We start from the raw sequence: 20,510 nt of genomic DNA on the forward strand, positions 1-20,510 counted from the left end.
GTCCTATATGGTGCATTCTGTAATTGTTGACCGATTGTCATAAAAATTCTTTAATAAGAACTTTGTACAAACAACAAAATTTCATGGAAATGCTATATCGGAAATTGTGACCAGTGATTTGGTTACAGGATATACAAATCTACTCAGAAGAAACATTATTGTTGCTTGTAAAAAGATATACCTGTTACATACAATATCTACATTTATCAAGGTAAGATTTAAAAAGTTTCAGATCATTCTAATCTAAAAAAATATCTATTATTTTAAACTTAATTGTAGTGCCTAGGAAAGAACATGATACATTTAATTAATTTCACTTTTTATTATATTATGACGTGTTTTGCCGCAAAAAAACTACAAAACTAACAAATACATACAGTAATAATAAGTTCAATTAAAACTTTGCTACGATGCGACTGGCGGCTACTGCCGCTGTTGTGTTTAACAGTGACTGTTAACAAGTACATTTTGTGTACATTATAAATACATATGTATGTACGATCTTTTCAATTTGTTTAAATTAACTTTAACAAACTTGTTATAAATTTTTGTTTTTTTTTAATTATATTGTGTGTTAGTACATACTGTAAGATCCAAAAAAGTATTGACAAAAAACTCGTCAGTTTTTATTTAAAAAAATTATATCCAACGTGAGACACCTTTGTATGTTTTTGTGTCTTTTTTAATTCGTGAACGAATACCAAAATACAACAAACAAAATAACATAAAAGCAAGAATAAGAAAACGTAAACAAAAAATACATACATCGATATGTATGTATGTATGAATGTTGTTATCGAAGAGAAGAGAATTGAAAACAAAAGAGAGATTCATTGGTTGTTTTTTTTTTTTTTTCTTCAAAATCGAATATTTGGCTGCTGGGTAAAATACGAAATTCGTTTAACAAAAATTGTACATTTCATTTGCACTTATTTTCTTTTATAAAATGATAAAGATATTTGTTTATATATTAACAAAACTTTAATTTAAAATTCGGCTTAAAGCACTTTCCTTAAATTCAACTTTATTAAATAAACAAACGCCCGTTCACACAATCAAACACGTTTACAAGCAAATGAAGACTAAAATGTAAAACGCACACTATGCAGCACTAAAAGTACTCAAAATATAGTTTGACACATAAAAGAGAAGTGTCGATACAACAAATATAAAAAAAATCGAAAAACAAAAAAAGAAAAAATAAACAAAACAAAAAGTGTATCGATACCATCGCTAGTATTTTACAGTTTCTTCTGAATAAAGAACATTATTTTATAATAAAAAGAAGCCTGTAAGTTTTTTTGAAATAAATATAATAAAACAAAATGTTTTGTGGTGTTTTGTATGAGTGCGTTATGCAACAGTTGTGGTCTTACAATTAAAATGGAGTAATAAATAGCTTTTACATTTAACGATATTGTAACCCGCATTTACATATTGGCATAATATATGCACGTATTTGATATGAAATAAATTAGTAAACAATGTTGGCTCAGTTGTTTAAGCATTAACAAAATAATGTATATTTCAACATTTTTTTTTCTATATAATCGATTTTTTTCATTCGATGTCTCATTGTTTGCTTGTATTATTTTGTTCTCTTTATTCGTTAATAATAAATACAGTATTGTCAATTTTAATATTAAAAAAACGCAAAAATAAATAAAACCGCTTAAAATACCACATAAATATGATCGTCGATAATCGATAATCAGTCGTTTTCTTAAACCCGTGTTATAAATGTCGAAAACTATTTAAATATTCCTATTTGTTTTATATTGGCAGTATCGTATTAAAAACGACTATAACTTCAACTTCGTCCACCACACTCATAATAATTTGTCAGTGCTACGGTTTCTACTCAAAATTACATACGTTAAAAGGTATATTTAACGGTATTTAGGCTTATTTATTTAACGGCATTTTGACGGTAATAGTAATTAGGCTAAATTCAAACTTAATTATTTTTTTTACATTTCATTATACCAATTTTGAATTATATAAAAATATGTTAAATAGCAGAAACATGTAAAAAAACTTTAAGATGCATATGAAATACGTTATTGGCCACAAATGCTTTTAGTATTAACAATAAATAAAATATATAATATCTTAGCGGTAATTGTAAGTAGACTTGTTTTGGAAATGGTTTTTAAAAAATATTTCAGAAATTAACAAGAAATTATATTAGAAAATTTGAAAATTGTTACAAAATAACGATTGTTTGTTGACGGTAGTAAGGCTAAAATTGTATTTTACCGGCAACGAAAGCTTAACGGTAACAAATTTTTTAGAGAAAAAATCTTTCTTTTTTTATATTTTTATTTCGGTTGTTTTTGTTATTTTTTTAAAAAGTCAGAATTCCATTCCGATTTAAAGTGGAATAATAACACACAAATTTCAAATATATTTCTTAAATTGAATATAGACATTTCGCTTTTTATAAAGAAACACAATTGGCACACTTTCGATCCAAATAGAATTCTGTGATATATAAGTATTCCCAAAAAAAGCACTGAAATGAATTATAAAATCATTATGCATCGCTAAAAGTTAATCAAACAATTATCTGGCAACTTTTCGTCCGACTGGAATAAAAAAACACCAAATCACACTGGTCAACAAAATTGAAGTGCCACATGAACTCGTTGAAAATGCTGAATTAGGATTAATAACGGAAAGTATTGCTTAAACATTCAACTTTTATTGTTTCAATAGAAATCGGATATTTCGCGCGCAATATTTTTTGTACAAAATGCAAATTTATTTAGCATGAGGACAAATAACAGTTTTTTTTTAAATTTGCATTTGCAGACATTAAAAAGTTTTATGAACACGAATCAAGGGAATGTTCAATAATTTAAAATAAAAAATAGTCGGGTCAAGTAAAACTCTATGATAGCCTACAACATGATATATTCATTTTCGAAAAAATATACTTAAATCAGCACCTTTTATAAAAACTAAGAATTACATATGTATGTCGGTAAATGCCTATGTATATTCATGTATATTCAGTATCATTATTAATATTAATTATTATTAATATTATTCACAGACACAAAAACTATCCAATACAAAATGAGTTCTGCACAAACGGATTTAAATCTAAAAGTTAAAAAGTCCAGCGATAAGATATCCGAAAATATACACATTGTTGCAAATGATCCATCTTTAGCATTTTTTCGCATACAAGAACATGTACGCAAGGTTATACAGCCTATTTTAGACAAACGCATCGAAGTTATAATGCTGCAAAAAAATTTACAGGGACATTGTTTCGATATGGAATATGCTGTCAGAGCAATGAAAAATATCGAACACTCAGATGGTATATTTGATCAGGTGCAGGATATGATAAAAAATTCCATATTTTTGAAGCAACAATTGAAATATGAACAAATCAAAAATAAGCTGGATAAGGAGACACAAAAGAATTCGGTTTACAAACGATTTTCGGCGCACTTGGCATTAGATTTACCAGATTTTACCGATATTACAGGAGTAATGAGAGAAACAAGTTCACGTATGGAAACAATGATTACATTGAACAAGGATAATGCAAATACTACTCACCCTCCCAACAACATGGAACAGTTACAACGGTCACATACTACTTTACATTAAAATTAATTTAAAATAAATAAAACACTTATTTAAATTGTAGTTTTTTTTTGTTTGATTATTGATATATTTGTTGTTAGTGTAGTTTTTATTTATGTATGTAAGCGCATACTCGAAACATATTGGCAAAAACAATATTTATTTAATTCGCTAACCATGAGTGCGTTTATTGAACTCTGTGCTTAATCATATTTAAAACAACACACATCATGTGGTTGGTTTGCAATAAAGTTGTTTATTTTGAACCAAATTTTTTAACATTACAACTAATCTGCATACTTGCAAAAATATCAAACACTAATGCCAAAAATTGCAATATTTTTAAAATAAACTTAAACACTTTTCATAATCACATGTTCAAACATTTCTAAGGTATATTTCAAAATTTTTCAATTCGAATTATATTTAAAAAATTTCTATTGTATTTCAGAAATGTCCATTTATATATTAGAATTTTCTGAAATATAGTAATTCTGAAACAATTGGAAATGATGTAGAAAAAAAAAATATTCGCTAAAATTTTTTTAAAAATGTAGGTATAGCGTGTTTGATGGGCCTAGCAATACTTTACTAAAAAGTATCTAATCTAAGCATCCAATTGTACCTATTATCTTTATCCTCCAAATTTTGTGACGACAATGCAAACTTATCGTATGCATAAATTTGAATCTTTAGGATTTATAAATAAACCATGAATTCTTCTGATTGGAACATATAAATAATTAATAGATTGTATAACGAACATAAAAAGGTATAATAAAATTATTCACGTGGATATGACGAAAACTGAATACTACGTTTGTCGCGCTCAATAAAAAAATTGAAGTAAAAAAAGTAGATCTATAAAGATAAAAAGAGGAATATACTGACATTTTAAGAGTTTATATGTTTCAACGAAATGTGCATGATTCATGAGATAATGCAGTTAGCTACTTACGTTTTATGATCGTATTCCTTTTGAGCCGCAGCATTAAAAACGAAAATAATATTTATGAATCACATTCTTCTCCGGGGTCATTGTATTAATTTGCAGGCAAAAAAATGCATATACATAAATATTTATGTAAGTATAGCTTTAAAATACATAACTAACACCTTTGAATATACATAAATCTGAAATACTTTATTAAAAAAAATCGGAGAATTCTTCATTGCATTCTTATATGTACTTTTTTATAACATTAGTAATGGAGCAATTTAACTGCTTCGCGACAAGTGAGAATCACGAGAACTTAAGCATCGAAAGCATTTTTGTCATTTCACCAAAAACACATTGCCTAACATTTACAGCTTCTTTGTTCCTAATAAGACTGGTGAAGTATTTGTAAATGAAAAAAGTGTAATTTGCTTAAAAGAACATGAATTATAAAATTATTTCATATTCTTTACAAAAACAACCATTGAATTTATTTGTTTAAATAGGTATTTCTTTACAAATTAGAGTTTTTTGAAACAAAGCTTAATATTTTCTTATAATAATTTTTAAAGTTCGTTATAAAAATGGAAAATTGCATTAAATTGTACTTTAGGGACTGAGAAATTAATTCGTTTTATTCGAGGAATCGCTATAACCGAGTTCGTTATAAGAGATGGGTTTTGTATGAAAATAGTTATCAAAAATTCGGGACTTGAAAAATAATTCTTAATAACCTAGAATTCGTTATAACCGTGTGCGTTATAAACGGGTTTGACTGTATTAGTGAACATTTTATTGTCCATGTCATCAATAACACAAATTTAAAATGTTTCAGAGTCAAAAAATTATTTTTTTTTTTAACATTGCAAAATTAAGTAAAAATATCTACATTAGTTCGTCAAAAATGTGTAATTAAACAAATCAGATTACCCGTTAAAAATTTACGCCAAAAAAACGCTGCAATAATAGCAGACGTACAGATACATATATCTGGTAACATTAGCAATCTATTGTGTCATTACACCAGTGTGCTAATTTGACGTTTTTCTCGTCAAATCTGACGTTTTTTGAAATGGCAAATGTGGGAAAATGCATTTTAGCGGGAAATTTGGAGAATTATTTACCAGCGTTTGTACATTTCTGGCGTTTTTTCCAAGTCTAATGTAATAAACATTGAATATTTCACATATAAAATGGAGAACTTACAATATTTTCCGAAAATTTTAGTCTATAGTTAATCTATAGTCTTACTCTATAGTCGAGATTCAATATTCTTAATATTTTATAACATTTATTGATTTTTTTATTTATTTGGTCAATTAAAAATTACCAGCTACTGATTAAATTTTACGTTTTCTTAAATCTCTCAGTTTCTAGCGCTTTTTGCGTCATTGTTTAATGGGAAATTATGAAAAAAATATCGACAACACTGCATTTCACTACTCTTTTATGCATACATGTTGATTTTTCATTTCATTTTGTTTTGAGTGTGTGGTTTCAATACAATAGAAACAACAAAAGGTAAATAAAAGCTTAAAAGAATTAATTACTTACGAGGAATGCAAAAAGCATCACACATTGCCCAACAAGATTCCCAGGAGAATATACCGAGAGTTTTTACATCTACTGTTAATATGAAGCGGCGTACATTATCTGGCAGTTGTGCTGTTGGCTTCTTTGTGCTGGCATTTGGTTTCATCGCAATTGCATTTGCCACACCCAGCTGGCTGGTAAGTGATTATCGTATCACTGGAGCGAAATTGGAAAGATTAGGACTGTGGGTGCACTGCTTCCGATCGTTGCCCGATGTCAATGATGACAGCCAAAGACGTTTCTTTGTCGGATGTCGTTGGGTATACGATCCCTTTACTACAGGATATGATGAAATCAGAGGATTTTTATTGCCTGCTTTTATGATAGCCACCCAGTTCTTTTTCACATTGGCGTTTATTGGTATGCTAGCATCGGGTATTGGTGTTCTGATATTTTTCTTATGTGCTGGTCCTGATCAGAAGTATTTCATAAAACTTATACAAATCATTGGCTATGTGGTGTTGGGCGCAGGTATATGTGCTAGTATTGCTGTTATTGTATTTGCTAGTCTAGGGAATCGCAACAACTGGATGCCAGAACATGCGAACAATTGGTTTGGCTGGTCTTTCATTTTGGCCTGTGTGGGAGCCGTAATGGCCCTAGTGGCCGCACCCCTTTTTCTAACCGAAGCCAATGTACAACGCCGCAAACGCACTTTATTTAAAGAATCTCAAACACGTTTCGAAATGATGCATGGTGGCAAATAATGAATTTCAAATGCAGTAATTACACTTTGTCACTCAATTTTGGATACAGTCGTAAGTTTTATACCATAAACCACACTACCAACAAAACTACAAGCGATTTAAACAATAACTGGACAAAGCGCAAAATGACAATTTTTAAATATTTAGGAGACAATTTGTTGTTGGTACTTAGGCTCATATATAAACATTTTTCTTCTTAATTTTTTACAATTCATTACATTTTTTATACAATATAAAGACTGTACGAAACACACAAAAAACATTAAAAATATAGAGACCATTTACGTTAATAGTGGATAAAGGCGTAGTGTGACATTAGTAGTTATTGCATACCTTTAATACGACAGACAATACGAAATTCTAACATTCCTTAAATTAGTTACAATATAAATTATAAGTAAACAAATCCCTTTAGTTGGTTTATAAGGGATTGTTCATTCGATTATCAAAAAAAGTTGTTACTTTACAAATAATTGTGCCTTTAGTATTTTTATTACATATAAGTTTTAAAGCGAATCTCTGTGTCTTTTTATTCCGCCCACAATTTGAAATAATAGATATTAACAAATTATAACGATTACATATAAAATATTAAATGTACAAATCATATTATTAAACAATTTATGTAAAAATTAAATAAAAATGCAACATATTTATACATTTATTTAGTATGTATGTGAATTTTACGACTGATATTTATTTCGGTCAGAATAATATATATTTTTTGTGTATTATTAAGAATTTGCATTCCGTCCATGTTTATACAAATTACAAGCAATATGTATTTTAATAAAAAAACGAAAAAAAGCCATTGTTTAATAAATTTACCCATGAATGTGGAAACAGATTGTGGTAAGCAATTAAATTGTGTTTATTTTATTTAAATCTACATTTTGGGTCAAGGTACTACAAAAATACAAAGTACAGTTAGAATGTGGGAAAAAATGCAAACTTGTAAGTAAATTGATATTTTATTGCGATACTCTAGTGAGCAGAAAGAATTATTTTTAGCTCCCTTTGCCTTATTACTTTATGGGTACTATAGTTTCCCAGTAAACCAAACGATATTATAACGATATCGAAACGATATCACTTAGGTGATAAAATCTATCATAAGTGATACTCGTTCTCGTATCGAGAACGATAGTATTTACGTACAAAATTGTACCTTTCCTAATGATATCGTTTTTCCACAATTTTATGATATCGTTTTCGGTATTATAATTTCCAGTAATGACGATAGTAAAATCTCCATTTAAATATGGTTTTTGCATTTTTTATAACCGTCTATTAGTTTTATAATTAACCTACAAAACATTTTTGATAAATATTTGCATTCTTTTTATTTATACATATAAATATGTATATGTATATTTGTATTGTTTGTTTTTAAATAATATAATAAATAATAAATGTTAATTAACAATTAATGCGATTTAAATATAAGAAAGTGAAAAAACAAATAGTGAATAAAAATGCGCAAAAACAATTACTGTGATTAAAATTAAAGTAAATAGGGATTCGGTTATTTGAATAAATGGGTTTAATTAGCTTTCGATTTGTATTTTTCTATTTTGTTTAATCTATCGTTGGCATACAAAAAAAATTTTTTAGTTTTTTGGGCACAGGCATCTACAGATTCAGCTGGATACTTTTTCATGAAGGCATCTGAAAAGTATGTACATTTTTAATATGCAAATATATGAAAATTTTAGATAAATTAAAACCCACCTTTGATGGCAGCTGTACAAGACAACTCTTGTACAGATTTTTTTTGTTTTGTGCCAGTCCAGGAAAGATTTTTCGCCACAGAGTCCTTCATAAGGACTCTCCAGCATTTGAAAACAAATTCCATATGTGAACTTGCCGTAATTCTCCTAAAGTTGTTTGTCTGTAATAATATTAATAATAATAATAATAATCATAATAATAATAATAACAATAATAATAATGTTTACTTATATTACAACAATATTGAAAATACTATACTTACCAATATAGCGTATTTAGCTGGATCTTTTACGTCTGAATCGAATTCCATAAACTGTTTAAGATCCTCGAATGGAGTGTTGGGTAAAATGTTTAAATTTTTAGTTTCTAAATCACCTTGTAATTTTTTCATTCCATTCTTTGTTACAATAATTTCCTGTGTTAGTCTTCCCAATAAGTTTGTGTTGCTAGTAATTTTGACTTCGATATTGGAAAGTTTTTCTAAAACTATATCTAGTTTATCTGAAGATAAATGAGTAAAATTATATTGTCATATTTATAATATTTTTTTATTACCAATTTCTCACCTCTTTTATATGTACTATTTGTGGACTCAGGTTCTTCATTGTCCAGTAATATATTAAAATCGTGTGAACGCTTCATTGTCTTCTTAGTGGATAAATGGAATAAAAATAAATTGATTGTTAAAATGTAAACATAAACATTTTGTTACAGAAACAACATTTATTTTAGATATCTCATGTGAAAAATTTATAGAATTTGCCGAAAATATGTTGAAATATGATGATTTCATCGGTAGCTCAAAAAGGTCCCTTAAATTTAAAACTTCTTTTCCCATAAACATGTATTCGGATCCTTCTGCGATAATACTATCAATTTTAAATACTTTACTTTGAAATATAATGTAATTGTCCGGATGTTGAGTTGAAAAGTAGTAATTTTGTGTCTTCAAAAACGATAAAAATACATTGGTTTCAATTTTGTTGCCTTCAAAATTTCTTATGTTATATTTGCTTTTTTCTGCCATTCTGTTATATATTTGAGAGCCAATGAAGGATTTTTTATGGATAAATCTTTTAATTTCTTGTAGATAATTTTCAAATTCAAACGCATTAACGCTGTTTAATGAACCGAGCAATTTAGCATCATTAGCCAGATGTGTTAAGCAATGATAATTGTATGTTGTAAAATAACTATTGTAAAGCTGAGGTATTTCTTCAACAAAGGAATTTAATAGGTTCTCTGCTAGGGAATACTGTTGATCATTTTCACCCAATAATACCCTCATGGCCAAACTAAGCTTTAAAAAATGGATATATCTGTCAGCACTTAAAAATTTTGACATAATAGTTGGCCCAGTGTACAACAAAAATAACCTGTGTTCTGTTGCTTTCCAACGGTCCAATTCTTTTATGGTCCTTGACTTTCTATTAAATTCTCGTGGTATGTGGGAATTGATATTTAATAATTCTGAGTTTAAAATTAAAATGTTTGCTGAAGATAACGAATAATTTTGTTTCCTATCCTTACACCACGCTTTCAATAGAGATTTCATCACACCTAGGCATGTCACATGCATGTAATCGAAAGGGAATTTGTTTATTATGTCTATTGGGAGTGTTTCGAGAGCATTAGGGCTTAATACTGTGTGGTGTTCTGGAAAAGTTTTGTTACGGAAATCAAAATTAGTCCTATCTGGATACTTTTGATTATCAAATATCATTTTATGATTTATTACTTCGCCTTGAATTTGACATTTGTGACAACAGTAAAATCCTGAATGGGATTTTATATTGAGCACAAATGCTCTGGCGGGTGCGTCACAAATAAAATAGCCCACTGAAACTTTGTACACTTTGTTTTCAAACGTAAATCCCTCATAAATGAGAACCTTCAACTCCTCCACAAAAGCTTTTAGAAATTCCTGTGAATTTTTTGGTTTGGAATAACCCTCGAAACACCCCACAATAAAAATAACTTTTTTAACACTGCCTAAGATTGGCCATACTTGCAATCCCGAGCTTTTGGAAACGGGAAGACCATCAATATTAAAATTAATAGATATTTCCTCTTCACAAATTTTATTGTGTGAAAGATATTCATTAAGGAAACTAACTATCCCATAATGTATGTATGTTCCGCCTTCAATAGTTTCTTTATTGCAGATTCTTGGTGTTTCTTTCAATGTTCTGCAGTCTTTTGGTAAATTGGGTATACTATGTCTGATAATTTTTAACAGATCGTTTAGAGCAGCATTTGTTATGTTATGTTTGATAGACCACTGAGCTATTTGGTCACGTAAAGACTCCTGTTCTCTATCACTGCCCTCACTAAAACTATTGTTTGAATCGAAAGAATCAAATACATTCTCATTTTCCTCTTCTTCGACGGGAATTTCTATATCTGAACAATTTGAATATTCCGTATAATATTTGAAAATTGCACTACTTTCTCTTTTCCCCGCTACTCTAGGCATTTTCTTATTTCTAATCAATAAAAAATTGCGTACATACATATACAATTCATTTTTAATCTTCATACACATAAGATAAATATTGTTTTTGCAAAAATGAGATGATTACTTACCGTGTTTATTATTATTATTCAAAGCTTAATCACAATTAAAAATAACTATTATTAGATTAGCTTTTATCTATATTTCGCTTGAAAATGTTGAATTTAAATTATTTTTTTTTTGTTTGAAGTTTTTTTCAAATAATTATTGGAAACAAAAATATTTAAAAACGATATTATAATAATATCGTTTTCAATGTTAAAATATGATATCATAATCGCCTTTATAAACTAATACCGTTTTCGCTATCATATCGTTCTTTGGTTTATTGGGTTATTCCTGTTATATACGATTATTTTTCATTTCCAAAAAACAAAACGATAACAAAGCGGTTATTACACATTTTATTGCCTTTTTTATAATCATAGTTCAAAATTTATAGAATTTCGTTACACAATTTGACATTTTATGAATTAACACATAATTTTGTCGCTCTCTTTAACCATTGTTTACATTTTTAATAAACGATTTATTTGTAAGCTTGGCATTACTTTATTAGGCATTAGGAAACTTGGCACTACTTTATTAGTCATTGCAATTATTTTTTTCTATTCGAATTCATACAAGATGAAAACATTCAAACTGCTGTTTATGTTTTTATATATAACGAGACTGTCAAACTCTATGTATAAAAACATTTATCATGCAAACAAAACTGTCAAACTCTATATGCGACAACTGCGTCTTTGACACCTTTTTAAATTCCTTTAATATTTATATTACAAATTCTATTTGTTGTTTGTTAGTTGAAAAATATAAAATTTTAATTTCTAATAACCCAATAAACCAAAGAACGATATGATAGCGAAAACGGTATTGCTTTTAAAGGGCGATTATGATATCATATTTCATTATTTAAAACGATATTATTATAATATCGTTTTATATTTTGTTTCCAATAAAAAAATTAAGAAAATACAAACATTTGAAAAAAACTTCAAACATAAAAATAATTTCAATAAAAATTTTCGAACATAAGAAAACTAAAAAGGATATTAAAATAAAATCAACTAAATTATTGATAAATAATCCAAATAAATACGCGAATTTCGTTCGATACTTCAGTTTTGTGGTAAGTTGACATGTATGCAATTTTGAAAAGTTTCAGGTATTTGCAAGACAATGCATAATGTGATGAAAAATATGATTACTTTAAAATATGTATTAATGTATGTATGTAAATATGTACAAATGAATGCAATCCTTCCCTTTTCAGGCTTTTTTATATGTATAATAGCGAAATATTAAGTTAAATAGCGTTTTAAATGAAATTTTAAGAATAAAAGAGCATACAGAAAAAAACTGAAAAATGCGATTTAACTATCATTATTTTTGGAAATTATGATAGCGAAAACGATATCATAATTTTATGGAAAAACGATATCATAAGGAAAGGTACCATTTAGTACGTAAATACTATCGTTCTCGATACGAGAACGACTATCACTTATGATATTTTTTATCATCTAAGTGATATCGTTTCGATATCGTTATAATATCGTTTGGTTTATTGGGAAGGTAGAATTATAATTACAAACTATTAAAAATTTGTAGTTAATAGTATTTATTTACTTTTAAACAAACACTTTCATTTAATAGCTCATAACAGTTTAAAATCAAAATATAGGACCATGGAGTTTCCACCTTGTCCACCTTCTCTAAAACAGATTCAACACTTCCTGAAGTTGGCCCAAGAACATGATACTCGAGATATTGTTGTGGCATATTGGTCAAGACTTTAGTAAGTTGTCAAAGTCTTTAACTTTGCAACATTAAGCATTAATTGTTTTATTGTGTTAACTTTTCCTTTAGTGCTTTACAAGTAGGTCTTAAAATAACCACCCAACAACCGGAGGAAACGAAATTACTTTTGGGTAAGTACAATTCAAATGTTGCTTTATATAAAAGTAGTACACTTTGATTTGGAAAAGGTGCGTGTGGGTAAAATAAACATCCCTTCTTTGGATATGCACGTTATAGTAAACATTCTAATGTGTTTTATTGCTTCTAACTCTTCTTCTACAAAAGTCTGTTGTATTGTGACTTTTGTGGGTAAAACCTTTTAAAACTGTCCAGTTGAAGGCCTTATAAAGATTCGATGACTTTGTCGAATCCTATTAGTGTTATAATAGCTTCTGTGGAATAATCGCTTCTGTGGGACCTGTCATCCTTTTTTTTAAGACAAATCGTACATTAGGTACATAAGACAAGTCTCATTAACCTGTTCAGTTCGTTTACACTATTTTAGAATATCCCAAATATTAATTTGCCAAAAATTTGTTATATCGATAATAAAGTAAAATGTAAATTATTTTATAATTAGGTATCATGGATTGGTTAGAAGCCGTAAAAAAGGAAAATAGCGACAATGAAGCTATAAGTAATGAAGTTGCTGCTCAGGCCCATATGGAAAATTATGCCTTAAAACTTTTTCTATATGCCGACAAACAAGATCGTGAAGGAAACTTTGGAAAGTAAGTTAAAGCAACATTTCCCATATACAAAAGTATAAAACAATAGGATCTAATTCAATTTACAATTACAGAAACGTAGTAAAAGCTTTTTACTCATGTGGTGTTATATACGATGTGTTGCAAACCTTTGGTGAGTTATCGGAAGAAGCTCTACATAATCGTAAATATGCCAAATGGAAAGCTGCCTACATACACAATTGCTTAAAGAATGGAGAAGTTCCCATACCCGGTCCCATGCAGGAACAAAATGAAGACGAGGAAAATGTAAACGAAACAAATGAAGGTGATGAAACTAACAATGAAAGTCCAGTGGATACCGAACCCCAAGATAATGCAAATGCCGAAAGTGGTGAATCGGATAGACCAACAGTTGAAGACATATTAAACAATCCCGACAAGTTACCCAGTCCCCCCATGGAAGAAGAAAAACCCGGAGGTTTTGAACCTTTCGTACCACCAGCACAACCTCATCCAGTCTATACAGTACCACAACCAGCGGCTGATTTAAAAATCACTCCCGAACAAATGTTAAAAGCCCAAAAGTATTGTAAATATGCTGGCAGTGCTTTAAATTATGATGATGTTAAAACTGCTATAGAGAATCTGCAGAAAGCTTTGACACTTTTAACCACTGGAGTTGATAATTAGAATTTGTATATCTTAAAAGGCAATTTAAAGCATTTGAAAGAGAAATGTCATAAGTTTTAAAAATATTTATATATTATACTGATATATATGCGTATAATGTGCAAGCACTATGTTAAGCGGCATATAGCAAGCAAAAAGCTAATAGTTAACGTTTTATTATAATTATTAATTAACCATGTTAAACCATTTTAAATAAACTAGTTGGTGGGTTTAAGACCTACCAGCAATAACTACTCAAACGTTTGTATGTTTTTAATATACATTTTTATTTTTATCAAGACCTTTATTACAAAAAGTATAGAGGGTAATGAAATTAAATTTTAAATCAATTTAATAATTTCACTAAATTAAAAAGAAAAGTAAAATAATAAATAAAAATTTTAAAAACAAAAAGTCGTTTTGATTGCATTCAGTGGAATTTAAATATAACTGCTAGCGCAGCTAATAATTGTGTGAAATTTTAAATCCCAATACTGTATTTTTCTCCTCTGCTTTGAAAAATTTGGCTTTTTCTCAGAATTCGAAGATCAAGTGTTTTTGGAGAAAATATTGAACTGTGTGCGTTTTATATGAGAAGAAAAAAGTTTATTTAGTCCTGTTTCACACCATTTGTTTGTGCCTGTGTGACGGCAGATTGTTCGGCTTCCTTGCGGCTAGTCTGTAATTAGGAAGTATTTAAAATGTGTTATAGATTTGTTTAACAAATTTATTGAAAATTTTCTAGTAAAAGGAAAATTTATCTAAACTTTACTAAAAATGAAAAATTTCTCGTTAATTTTCTAAAAAATAAAAATTATTGAACATTTTCTTAAAAAATAGAAAATTTATTGAAAATTTAGAAAAAAGGAAAAATTATCGAACATTTTTTAACAAAAAGCTAATTTAGGAAAAATTTTGCTAAAAAGAAAAAAAAAAACAATATCGAAAATCTATAAAAAGCAATTTAATAAAATATTTTCTAAAAAATATAAATTTTATCAAAAATTTTCTTAAAAAGAAGAAAATTTATCGAATATATGTATTCTAAAAAAGGGAAATTTATAGAATATTTTTTTTGAAAAAGAAAATTTCTCCAAAATGTTCTGAAACAAAGAAAATTGATTGAAAGTTAAAAAAAAATTTATATCGAAAATTTTCTAAAAAAGGAAATTATCCAAAATTTTATAAAAATGGAAAATTTTTGGATAATTTTGTAAAAAAATGTATAGAAAATTTCTAAAAAAAATTAAAAATTTTCTGTTTTTAGATTTCTATTGAAATTTTTTCTAAAAAGAAGAAAATTTTCTTATTCGTCTGAATATTTAACGAAATTTGTGACAATATTTACCTGATACCAAACGACTAAACGACCACCCAACATAAAGGTGAACACCAACGCTGGTCCTGAACGTTCAAAGGGATCGCTTACCATCCAATGTTGATAAATGCCAAGGAGCATTAAAATTAAAAGCGTTATGTTAGCAGTATTTTTTACTTTATCTAAGGAAAAAAACATAATCCAACTTGAGAATAAAAACAAAAATAATGAAATAAATAATACTTACGATATGGAATAAGTGCCATTGCCAGACCGCAAACAATTTCCAGTACACCAACAGTGCGTCTGTACCATTTTGAGGGTATTTTAATGCCAAACAAGGCAGTCAAGGGAAACACTTTGGCATATTTAACATATTCAGTGCGCTAAAAGTAAAAAATATAAATTAATCAAACTAGTTCAATTACTTTAATGAATCTACTCAAATTAATCTATATTTAATATACATAAATCTTTAAGTTAAACCATATTATTATAAATTGACTACGTCATTTTTAACTCGTATAGACTTTTTAAATTCTCTTTTTCAATTCAAAAATGTTATATTTGAGAGGATTAAAACTAAACATACATACATATGAACATAGTTGGGTCGATGTATACTTAAGATCATTTTTTATTATGATTCATTTTAATTAAATACAAATTTGATTGTAACATAAAAAATACTTAAAAATAAACATTTTGATACCTTTCGCTGGGTTAGTGTTTAGAATTCTTGTTTATATATGAAAAAATAAACAAAAAGTAAAATTTGTATTTATAAACGTATTTAAGTATCTACGATTTCGTACGTCTGAGATGTTAATGGACATTTAATAGAGTGGTTCAATGTTTTATTTCAAAATAAAAACAAAAACTTAAGTACATTCTTCAGATTATGGCCACAGATATCAAATGATTTATTTTAAATAAATTAAAAATTTAAATTCGAATCTTCATAAATATAAGATATATTAAAAAGCTTACACATTTTTTTTATAGTCTAGTCTAATAGTCCAATCTATATATAATAATAGTATATATAATATAGTCTAGTCTATAGTCTAGTCTATAGTCTAGTCTATAGTCTAGTCTATAGTCTAGTCTATAGTCTAGTCTATAGTCTAGTCTATAGTCTAGTCTATAGTCTAGTCTATAGTCTAGTCTATAGTCTAATCTATAGTCTAGTCTATAGTCTAGTCTATAGTCTAGTCTATAGTCTAGTCTATAGTCTAGTCTATAGTCTAGTCTATAGTCTAGTCTATAGTCTAGTCTATAGTCTAGTCTATAGTCTAGTCTATAGTCTAGTCTATAGTCTAGTCTATAGTCTAGTCTATAGTCTAGTCTATAGTCTAGTCTATAGTCTAGTCTATAGTCTAGTCTATAGTCTAGTCTATAGTCTAGTCTATAGTCTAGTCTATAGTCTAGTCTATAGTCTAGTCTATAGTCTAGTCTATAGTCTAGTCTATAGTCTAGTCTATAGTCTAGTCTATAGTCTAGTCTATAGTCTAGTCTATAGTCTAGTCTATAGTCTAGTCTATAGTCTAGTCTATAGTCTAGTCTATAGTCTAGTCTATAGTCTAGTCTATAGTCTAGTCTATAGTCTAGTCTATAGTCTAGTCTATAGTCTAGTCTATAGTCTAGTCTATAGTCTAGTCTATAGTCTAGTCTATAGTCTAGTCTATAGTCTAGTCTATAGTCTAGTCTATAGTCTAGTCTATAGTCTAGTCTCTAGTCTAGTCTATAGTCTAGTCTATAGTCTAGTCTATAGTCTAGTCTATAGGTCTAGTCTATAGTCTAGTCTATAGTCTTGTCTATAGTCTTGTCTATAGTCTTGTCTATAGTCTTGTCTATAGTCTAGTCTATAGTCTAGTCTATAGTCTAGTCTATAGTCTAGTCTATAGTCTAGTCTATAGTCTAGTCTATAGTCTAGTCTATAGTCTAGTCTATAGTCTAGTCTATAGTCTAGTCTATAGTCTAGTCTATAGTCTAGTCTATAGTCTAGTCTATAGTCTAGTCTATAGTCTAGTCTATAGTCTAGTCTATAGTCTAGTCTATAGTCTAGTCTATAGTCTAGTCTATAGTCTAGTCTATAGTCTAGTCTATAGTCTAGTCTATAGTCTAGTCTATAGTCTAGTCTATAGTCTAGTCTATAGTCTAGTCTATAGTCTAGTCTATAGTCTAGTCTATAGTCTAGTCTATAGTCTAGTCTATAGTCTAGTCTATAGTCTAGTCTATAGTCTAGTCTATAGTCTAGTCTATAGTCTAGTCTATAGTCTAGTCTATAGTCTAGTCTATAGTCTAGTCTATAGTCTAGTCTATAGTCTAGTCTATAGTCTAGTCTATAGTCTAGTCTATAGTCTAGTCTAGTCTATAGTCTAGTCTATAGTCTAGTCTATAGTCTAGTCTAGTCTATAGTCTAGTCTATAGTCTAGTCTAGTCTAGTCTATAGTCTAGTCTATAGTCTAGTCTATAGTCTAGTCTATTCAAGTATATATAGTCTTATATAACAAATGCTATTGACCTGACTATTGACAACCTTAGTATTTGTTAAATAAGATAATTTTCAGCTATTGATTAAATTTGACGTTTTCTAGCGGCTTTTGCAGTTTGTGGCGGTTTTTGTAACATGATTTGACGGAAAAGGGCAATAGATAAAAAAGACGAAAATTTATATTTTTGATAAATGTTAAATTTTTTATTTTTCAACATGAAATGGGTGCGTATGATTAATAATACTTTTTATTAATATTACTCATACTCATGTCTTCATGTCTTAGGGTCAATCGTTGGCTTTCATATTTTGCCTTTAATAGCCCTGCTAAAACACTCATGCCTTTTTACTTCATTCATTCAGAGCACTTTCCGCCCACAAATGTTTATGTATGTAAATACATATATGTATGACCAATTTAAAAAAATACATATTTATTAATTTTAAGAATATTTATATAGTATTGTTTATAATTAAGTCTATAGTAAATTAGGATAGCTCAACATAAGAACATTGTCAAAAACTTAATAAGATTAAATTAAAAATAGATAAAAAACAACAAATTTGAAACAAATTAATTGATCTATTTAAGATTTACGCACGATTGTTTTAATGCAAATAAATTTTTGGAAACATTTCTAATAAGAACTCACAAAATATATTAAATTTGAACAAACAAAAAACATATTTTTTTAAAAATGTGTTTGCTTATTAAATTTTGAATGTCATTGCCTCATAATAGCGAGGTCATTTTCAATAAAAACAAAAAGATAAACAAATTTGATGAGGAAATTTTTCGAACATAAATAATATAGAAAATACAAAGAAAAAACTAATAAATATAATGGCATTAATGCATTGCTTTAAAACCTAAATTTTGAAAATCTATGAACTATTTACATTGCTATAAATATGTAGTATGTAAATTAGATTGGTTACAATTTAATGTATGTGCTTATTTTTATTTTTGGGAGAGTAAAGGTAATAACTTTTTAGAGAACAATGACCTTAAACAAAAACTTATTTTTCAGAAAAAAAGCATTTAATATTCTTTCGAATATTTCGAAACAGGTATTCCATTTCGATCGAAGTTGAAATTATTTTAAGAAAATTTCTGAATTTCTGACGTATTTAAATTCCACTTTTGAACTTGAAAAATTTTGAAATAATTTTAAAAATTTTAAATTTCAAACTTAAGTTCTTTAAATTTGAAACGCATTTAGATTTATGGAAGCTGAACAAAATTTGAGTTTAGTGGCTTTTTTAAAATGTTCAGTATTATTTGGAACAATGTTTAATAAAATAATAATACTTTTCTTTATCTAAATTTCCTTTAAATTAATAAGAAGTTTTTGAAAAAAAGTTTTTTAATTTAACATTTACGTTTAAGTTTAACGTTTTAAACCGCTAGATTTTTTGAACTAATTAAAACCTTTTTTAATATGAACTCTTAAGGGTGTTTGTGCAAATTACCCGAAACCACTCTAATGTACACCTTTACTAAATACATAGTAACTTTCTCTCTATGATGTACTTTTTACCTACATACATAGTATGTATTACATACATACATTCATACATATTTAAACAAAACTATTGATTATTCAACGCTTACACATATAAAATGTTTGTTATACTTACTAGATCCTTGTATAGGTCCTTACTTATATGTGGCGTTAACTTAAGTGTACCAACAAAAACAAAAAATAATCCCAATAATATGGAAAGACTTTTCAACACAATGGTATTTGAAGCTGGCATTTTTCTTGTTAATTATTTATATGTTTATTGCAATTATTTACAATACAATAATTCTAAAACTAGTCTATTTCGAAAATCGATTATTTTTTTAATATAACACTAATACGCATACAAGTATGTCAATACAAATTTTAAGTTTTATATTAAACAAACATAATTTTTCTTTATTTTTTTTTGCAAATTTTTATACTAAAAATATTTTCGAAATATATTAATTTTTGATATTTAGAAGCCGTTTTGTTCTATTTATAAAATGTTTTTCTTTGTGGATGAGAAAATATAACAAAAAGCAGAAAAAAACAACAATTCACACAAATCACAAATATTTATATTTTGATCATTTAGAAATGAAAATCTTATGACATCGACGGTACACGAGTTCGAATGAGACTGCTCGCAGTAAATTATCAAAAGTTGAGACCAGCATCCCGAAAATCGATTTTCCTTCCGTTGCTTTTTACTCTTAGTTTTCACCAAAAAAATTATACATATCTATTATTTATTGATGTATTTTTTATGTTTGTACTTAGAGTTTGTTATGTTTCTCTTATTTTTTCCGCTCATTTTTTGTACTATAGTGCAAAATAACAAGGGAGGATTTTTCTGTTTATATACAATTTATTCGTCTGGTGGTTGTTGATACAAAAATACGCAAACGTTACAATTTTTCCATCCCTAAATGTTAAT

The 20,510-nt window shown here is 27.8% G+C and overlaps 5 protein-coding genes across 12 annotated transcripts; 3 read left to right on the forward strand and 2 right to left on the reverse strand.

Annotated features, from left to right (window-relative positions):
• Positions 1–892: 892 nt before the first annotated feature.
• On the forward strand, positions 893–3,666 carry LOC119610639 (BLOC-1-related complex subunit 8 homolog). Of its 4 annotated transcripts, none has more exons than XM_037965943.1 (3): positions 893–1,291; positions 2,815–2,986; positions 3,059–3,666. In XM_037965943.1, the coding sequence occupies exons 2-3, from the start codon at positions 2,977–2,979 to the stop codon at positions 3,625–3,627; spliced, it is 579 nt and encodes a 192-aa protein (XP_037821871.1). In that variant the 5' UTR covers positions 893–1,291; positions 2,815–2,976; the 3' UTR covers positions 3,628–3,666. The 4 variants fall into 4 exon arrangements, with proteins under 4 accessions (XP_037821871.1, XP_037821872.1, XP_037821873.1 ...); XM_037965944.1 differs by having other exon boundaries at positions 2,815–2,978; XM_037965945.1 differs by lacking the exon at positions 2,815–2,986 and having other exon boundaries at positions 897–1,291.
• A 2,312-nt stretch (positions 3,667–5,978) lies between these two features.
• LOC119610638 lies at positions 5,979–7,705 on the forward strand. Its single transcript, XM_037965942.1, has one exon. It carries the CDS (start codon positions 6,100–6,102, stop codon positions 6,838–6,840), a length of 741 nt encoding a protein of 246 aa, XP_037821870.1. The 5' UTR covers positions 5,979–6,099; the 3' UTR covers positions 6,841–7,705.
• A 663-nt stretch (positions 7,706–8,368) lies between these two features.
• On the reverse strand, positions 8,369–11,515 carry LOC119610650. 3 transcript variants are annotated; one of them, XM_037965963.1, is made up of 5 exons: positions 11,158–11,431; positions 9,138–9,216; positions 8,834–9,072; positions 8,572–8,731; positions 8,369–8,508 (listed from the first exon to the last, which is right to left on the reverse strand). In XM_037965963.1, exons 2-5 carry the CDS (start codon positions 9,211–9,213, stop codon positions 8,384–8,386), a joined length of 600 nt encoding a protein of 199 aa, XP_037821891.1. In that variant the 5' UTR covers positions 9,214–9,216; positions 11,158–11,431; the 3' UTR covers positions 8,369–8,383. The 3 variants fall into 3 exon arrangements, with proteins under 3 accessions (XP_037821891.1, XP_037821890.1, XP_037821888.1); XM_037965962.1 differs by having other exon boundaries at positions 9,138–9,219; XM_037965960.1 differs by lacking the exons at positions 8,369–8,508; positions 8,572–8,731 and having other exon boundaries at positions 8,991–11,057; positions 11,158–11,515.
• Positions 11,516–11,866: 351 nt separating this feature from the next.
• Positions 11,867–14,507, forward strand: LOC119610636 (vacuolar protein sorting-associated protein VTA1 homolog). 3 transcript variants are annotated; one of them, XM_037965939.1, is made up of 5 exons: positions 11,867–11,922; positions 12,744–12,887; positions 12,959–13,020; positions 13,470–13,620; positions 13,692–14,507. In XM_037965939.1, exons 2-5 carry the CDS (start codon positions 12,778–12,780, stop codon positions 14,266–14,268), a joined length of 900 nt encoding a protein of 299 aa, XP_037821867.1. In that variant the 5' UTR covers positions 11,867–11,922; positions 12,744–12,777; the 3' UTR covers positions 14,269–14,507. The 3 variants fall into 3 exon arrangements, with proteins under 3 accessions (XP_037821867.1, XP_037821868.1, XP_037821866.1); XM_037965940.1 differs by lacking the exon at positions 11,867–11,922 and adding an exon at positions 12,508–12,664 and having other exon boundaries at positions 12,746–12,887; XM_037965938.1 differs by lacking the exon at positions 11,867–11,922 and having other exon boundaries at positions 12,671–12,887.
• Positions 14,508–14,513: 6 nt separating this feature from the next.
• On the reverse strand, positions 14,514–20,215 carry LOC119610637 (transmembrane protein 35A). The gene is made up of 4 exons (XM_037965941.1): positions 19,704–20,215; positions 15,813–15,951; positions 15,596–15,747; positions 14,514–14,926 (listed from the first exon to the last, which is right to left on the reverse strand). Exons 1-4 carry the CDS (start codon positions 19,821–19,823, stop codon positions 14,858–14,860), a joined length of 480 nt encoding a protein of 159 aa, XP_037821869.1. The 5' UTR covers positions 19,824–20,215; the 3' UTR covers positions 14,514–14,857.
• Between the last annotated feature and the right edge of the window lie 295 nt (positions 20,216–20,510).

Source organism: Lucilia sericata, unplaced genomic scaffold (assembly GCF_015586225.1).
Source record: "Lucilia sericata isolate MDLA Ls3-8-SP2 unplaced genomic scaffold, ASM1558622v1 Contig001258F_arrow, whole genome shotgun sequence".
Taxonomy (NCBI): Eukaryota; Metazoa; Arthropoda; class Insecta; order Diptera; family Calliphoridae; genus Lucilia; species Lucilia sericata.

What these genes read in the sequence shown, in the direction of transcription:
- LOC119610638 (XM_037965942.1), top strand. Translation starts at nt 6,100, where the DNA reads ATGCAAAAAGCATCACACATTGCCCAACAAGATTCCCAGGAGAATATA.
- LOC119610650 (XM_037965960.1), bottom strand. Translation starts at nt 11,047, where the DNA reads ATGCCTAGAGTAGCGGGGAAAAGAGAAAGTAGTGCAATTTTCAAATAT.
- LOC119610636 (XM_037965939.1), top strand. Translation starts at nt 12,778, where the DNA reads ATGGAGTTTCCACCTTGTCCACCTTCTCTAAAACAGATTCAACACTTC. An exon ending in GGAAACGAAATTACTTTTGG is followed by an intron (nt 13,021 to 13,469) that starts GTAAGTACAATT and finishes TTTTATAATTAG; the next exon opens with GTATCATGGATTGGTTAGAA. An exon ending in CGTGAAGGAAACTTTGGAAA is followed by an intron (nt 13,621 to 13,691) that starts GTAAGTTAAAGC and finishes TTACAATTACAG; the next exon opens with AAACGTAGTAAAAGCTTTTT.
- LOC119610637 (XM_037965941.1), bottom strand. Translation starts at nt 19,823, where the DNA reads ATGCCAGCTTCAAATACCATTGTGTTGAAAAGTCTTTCCATATTATTG. An exon ending in AGGACCTATACAAGGATCTA is followed by an intron (nt 15,952 to 19,703) that starts GTAAGTATAACA and finishes TTTTACTTTTAG; the next exon opens with CGCACTGAATATGTTAAATA. An exon ending in AATGGCACTTATTCCATATC is followed by an intron (nt 15,748 to 15,812) that starts GTAAGTATTATT and finishes TTTTTTCCTTAG; the next exon opens with ATAAAGTAAAAAATACTGCT.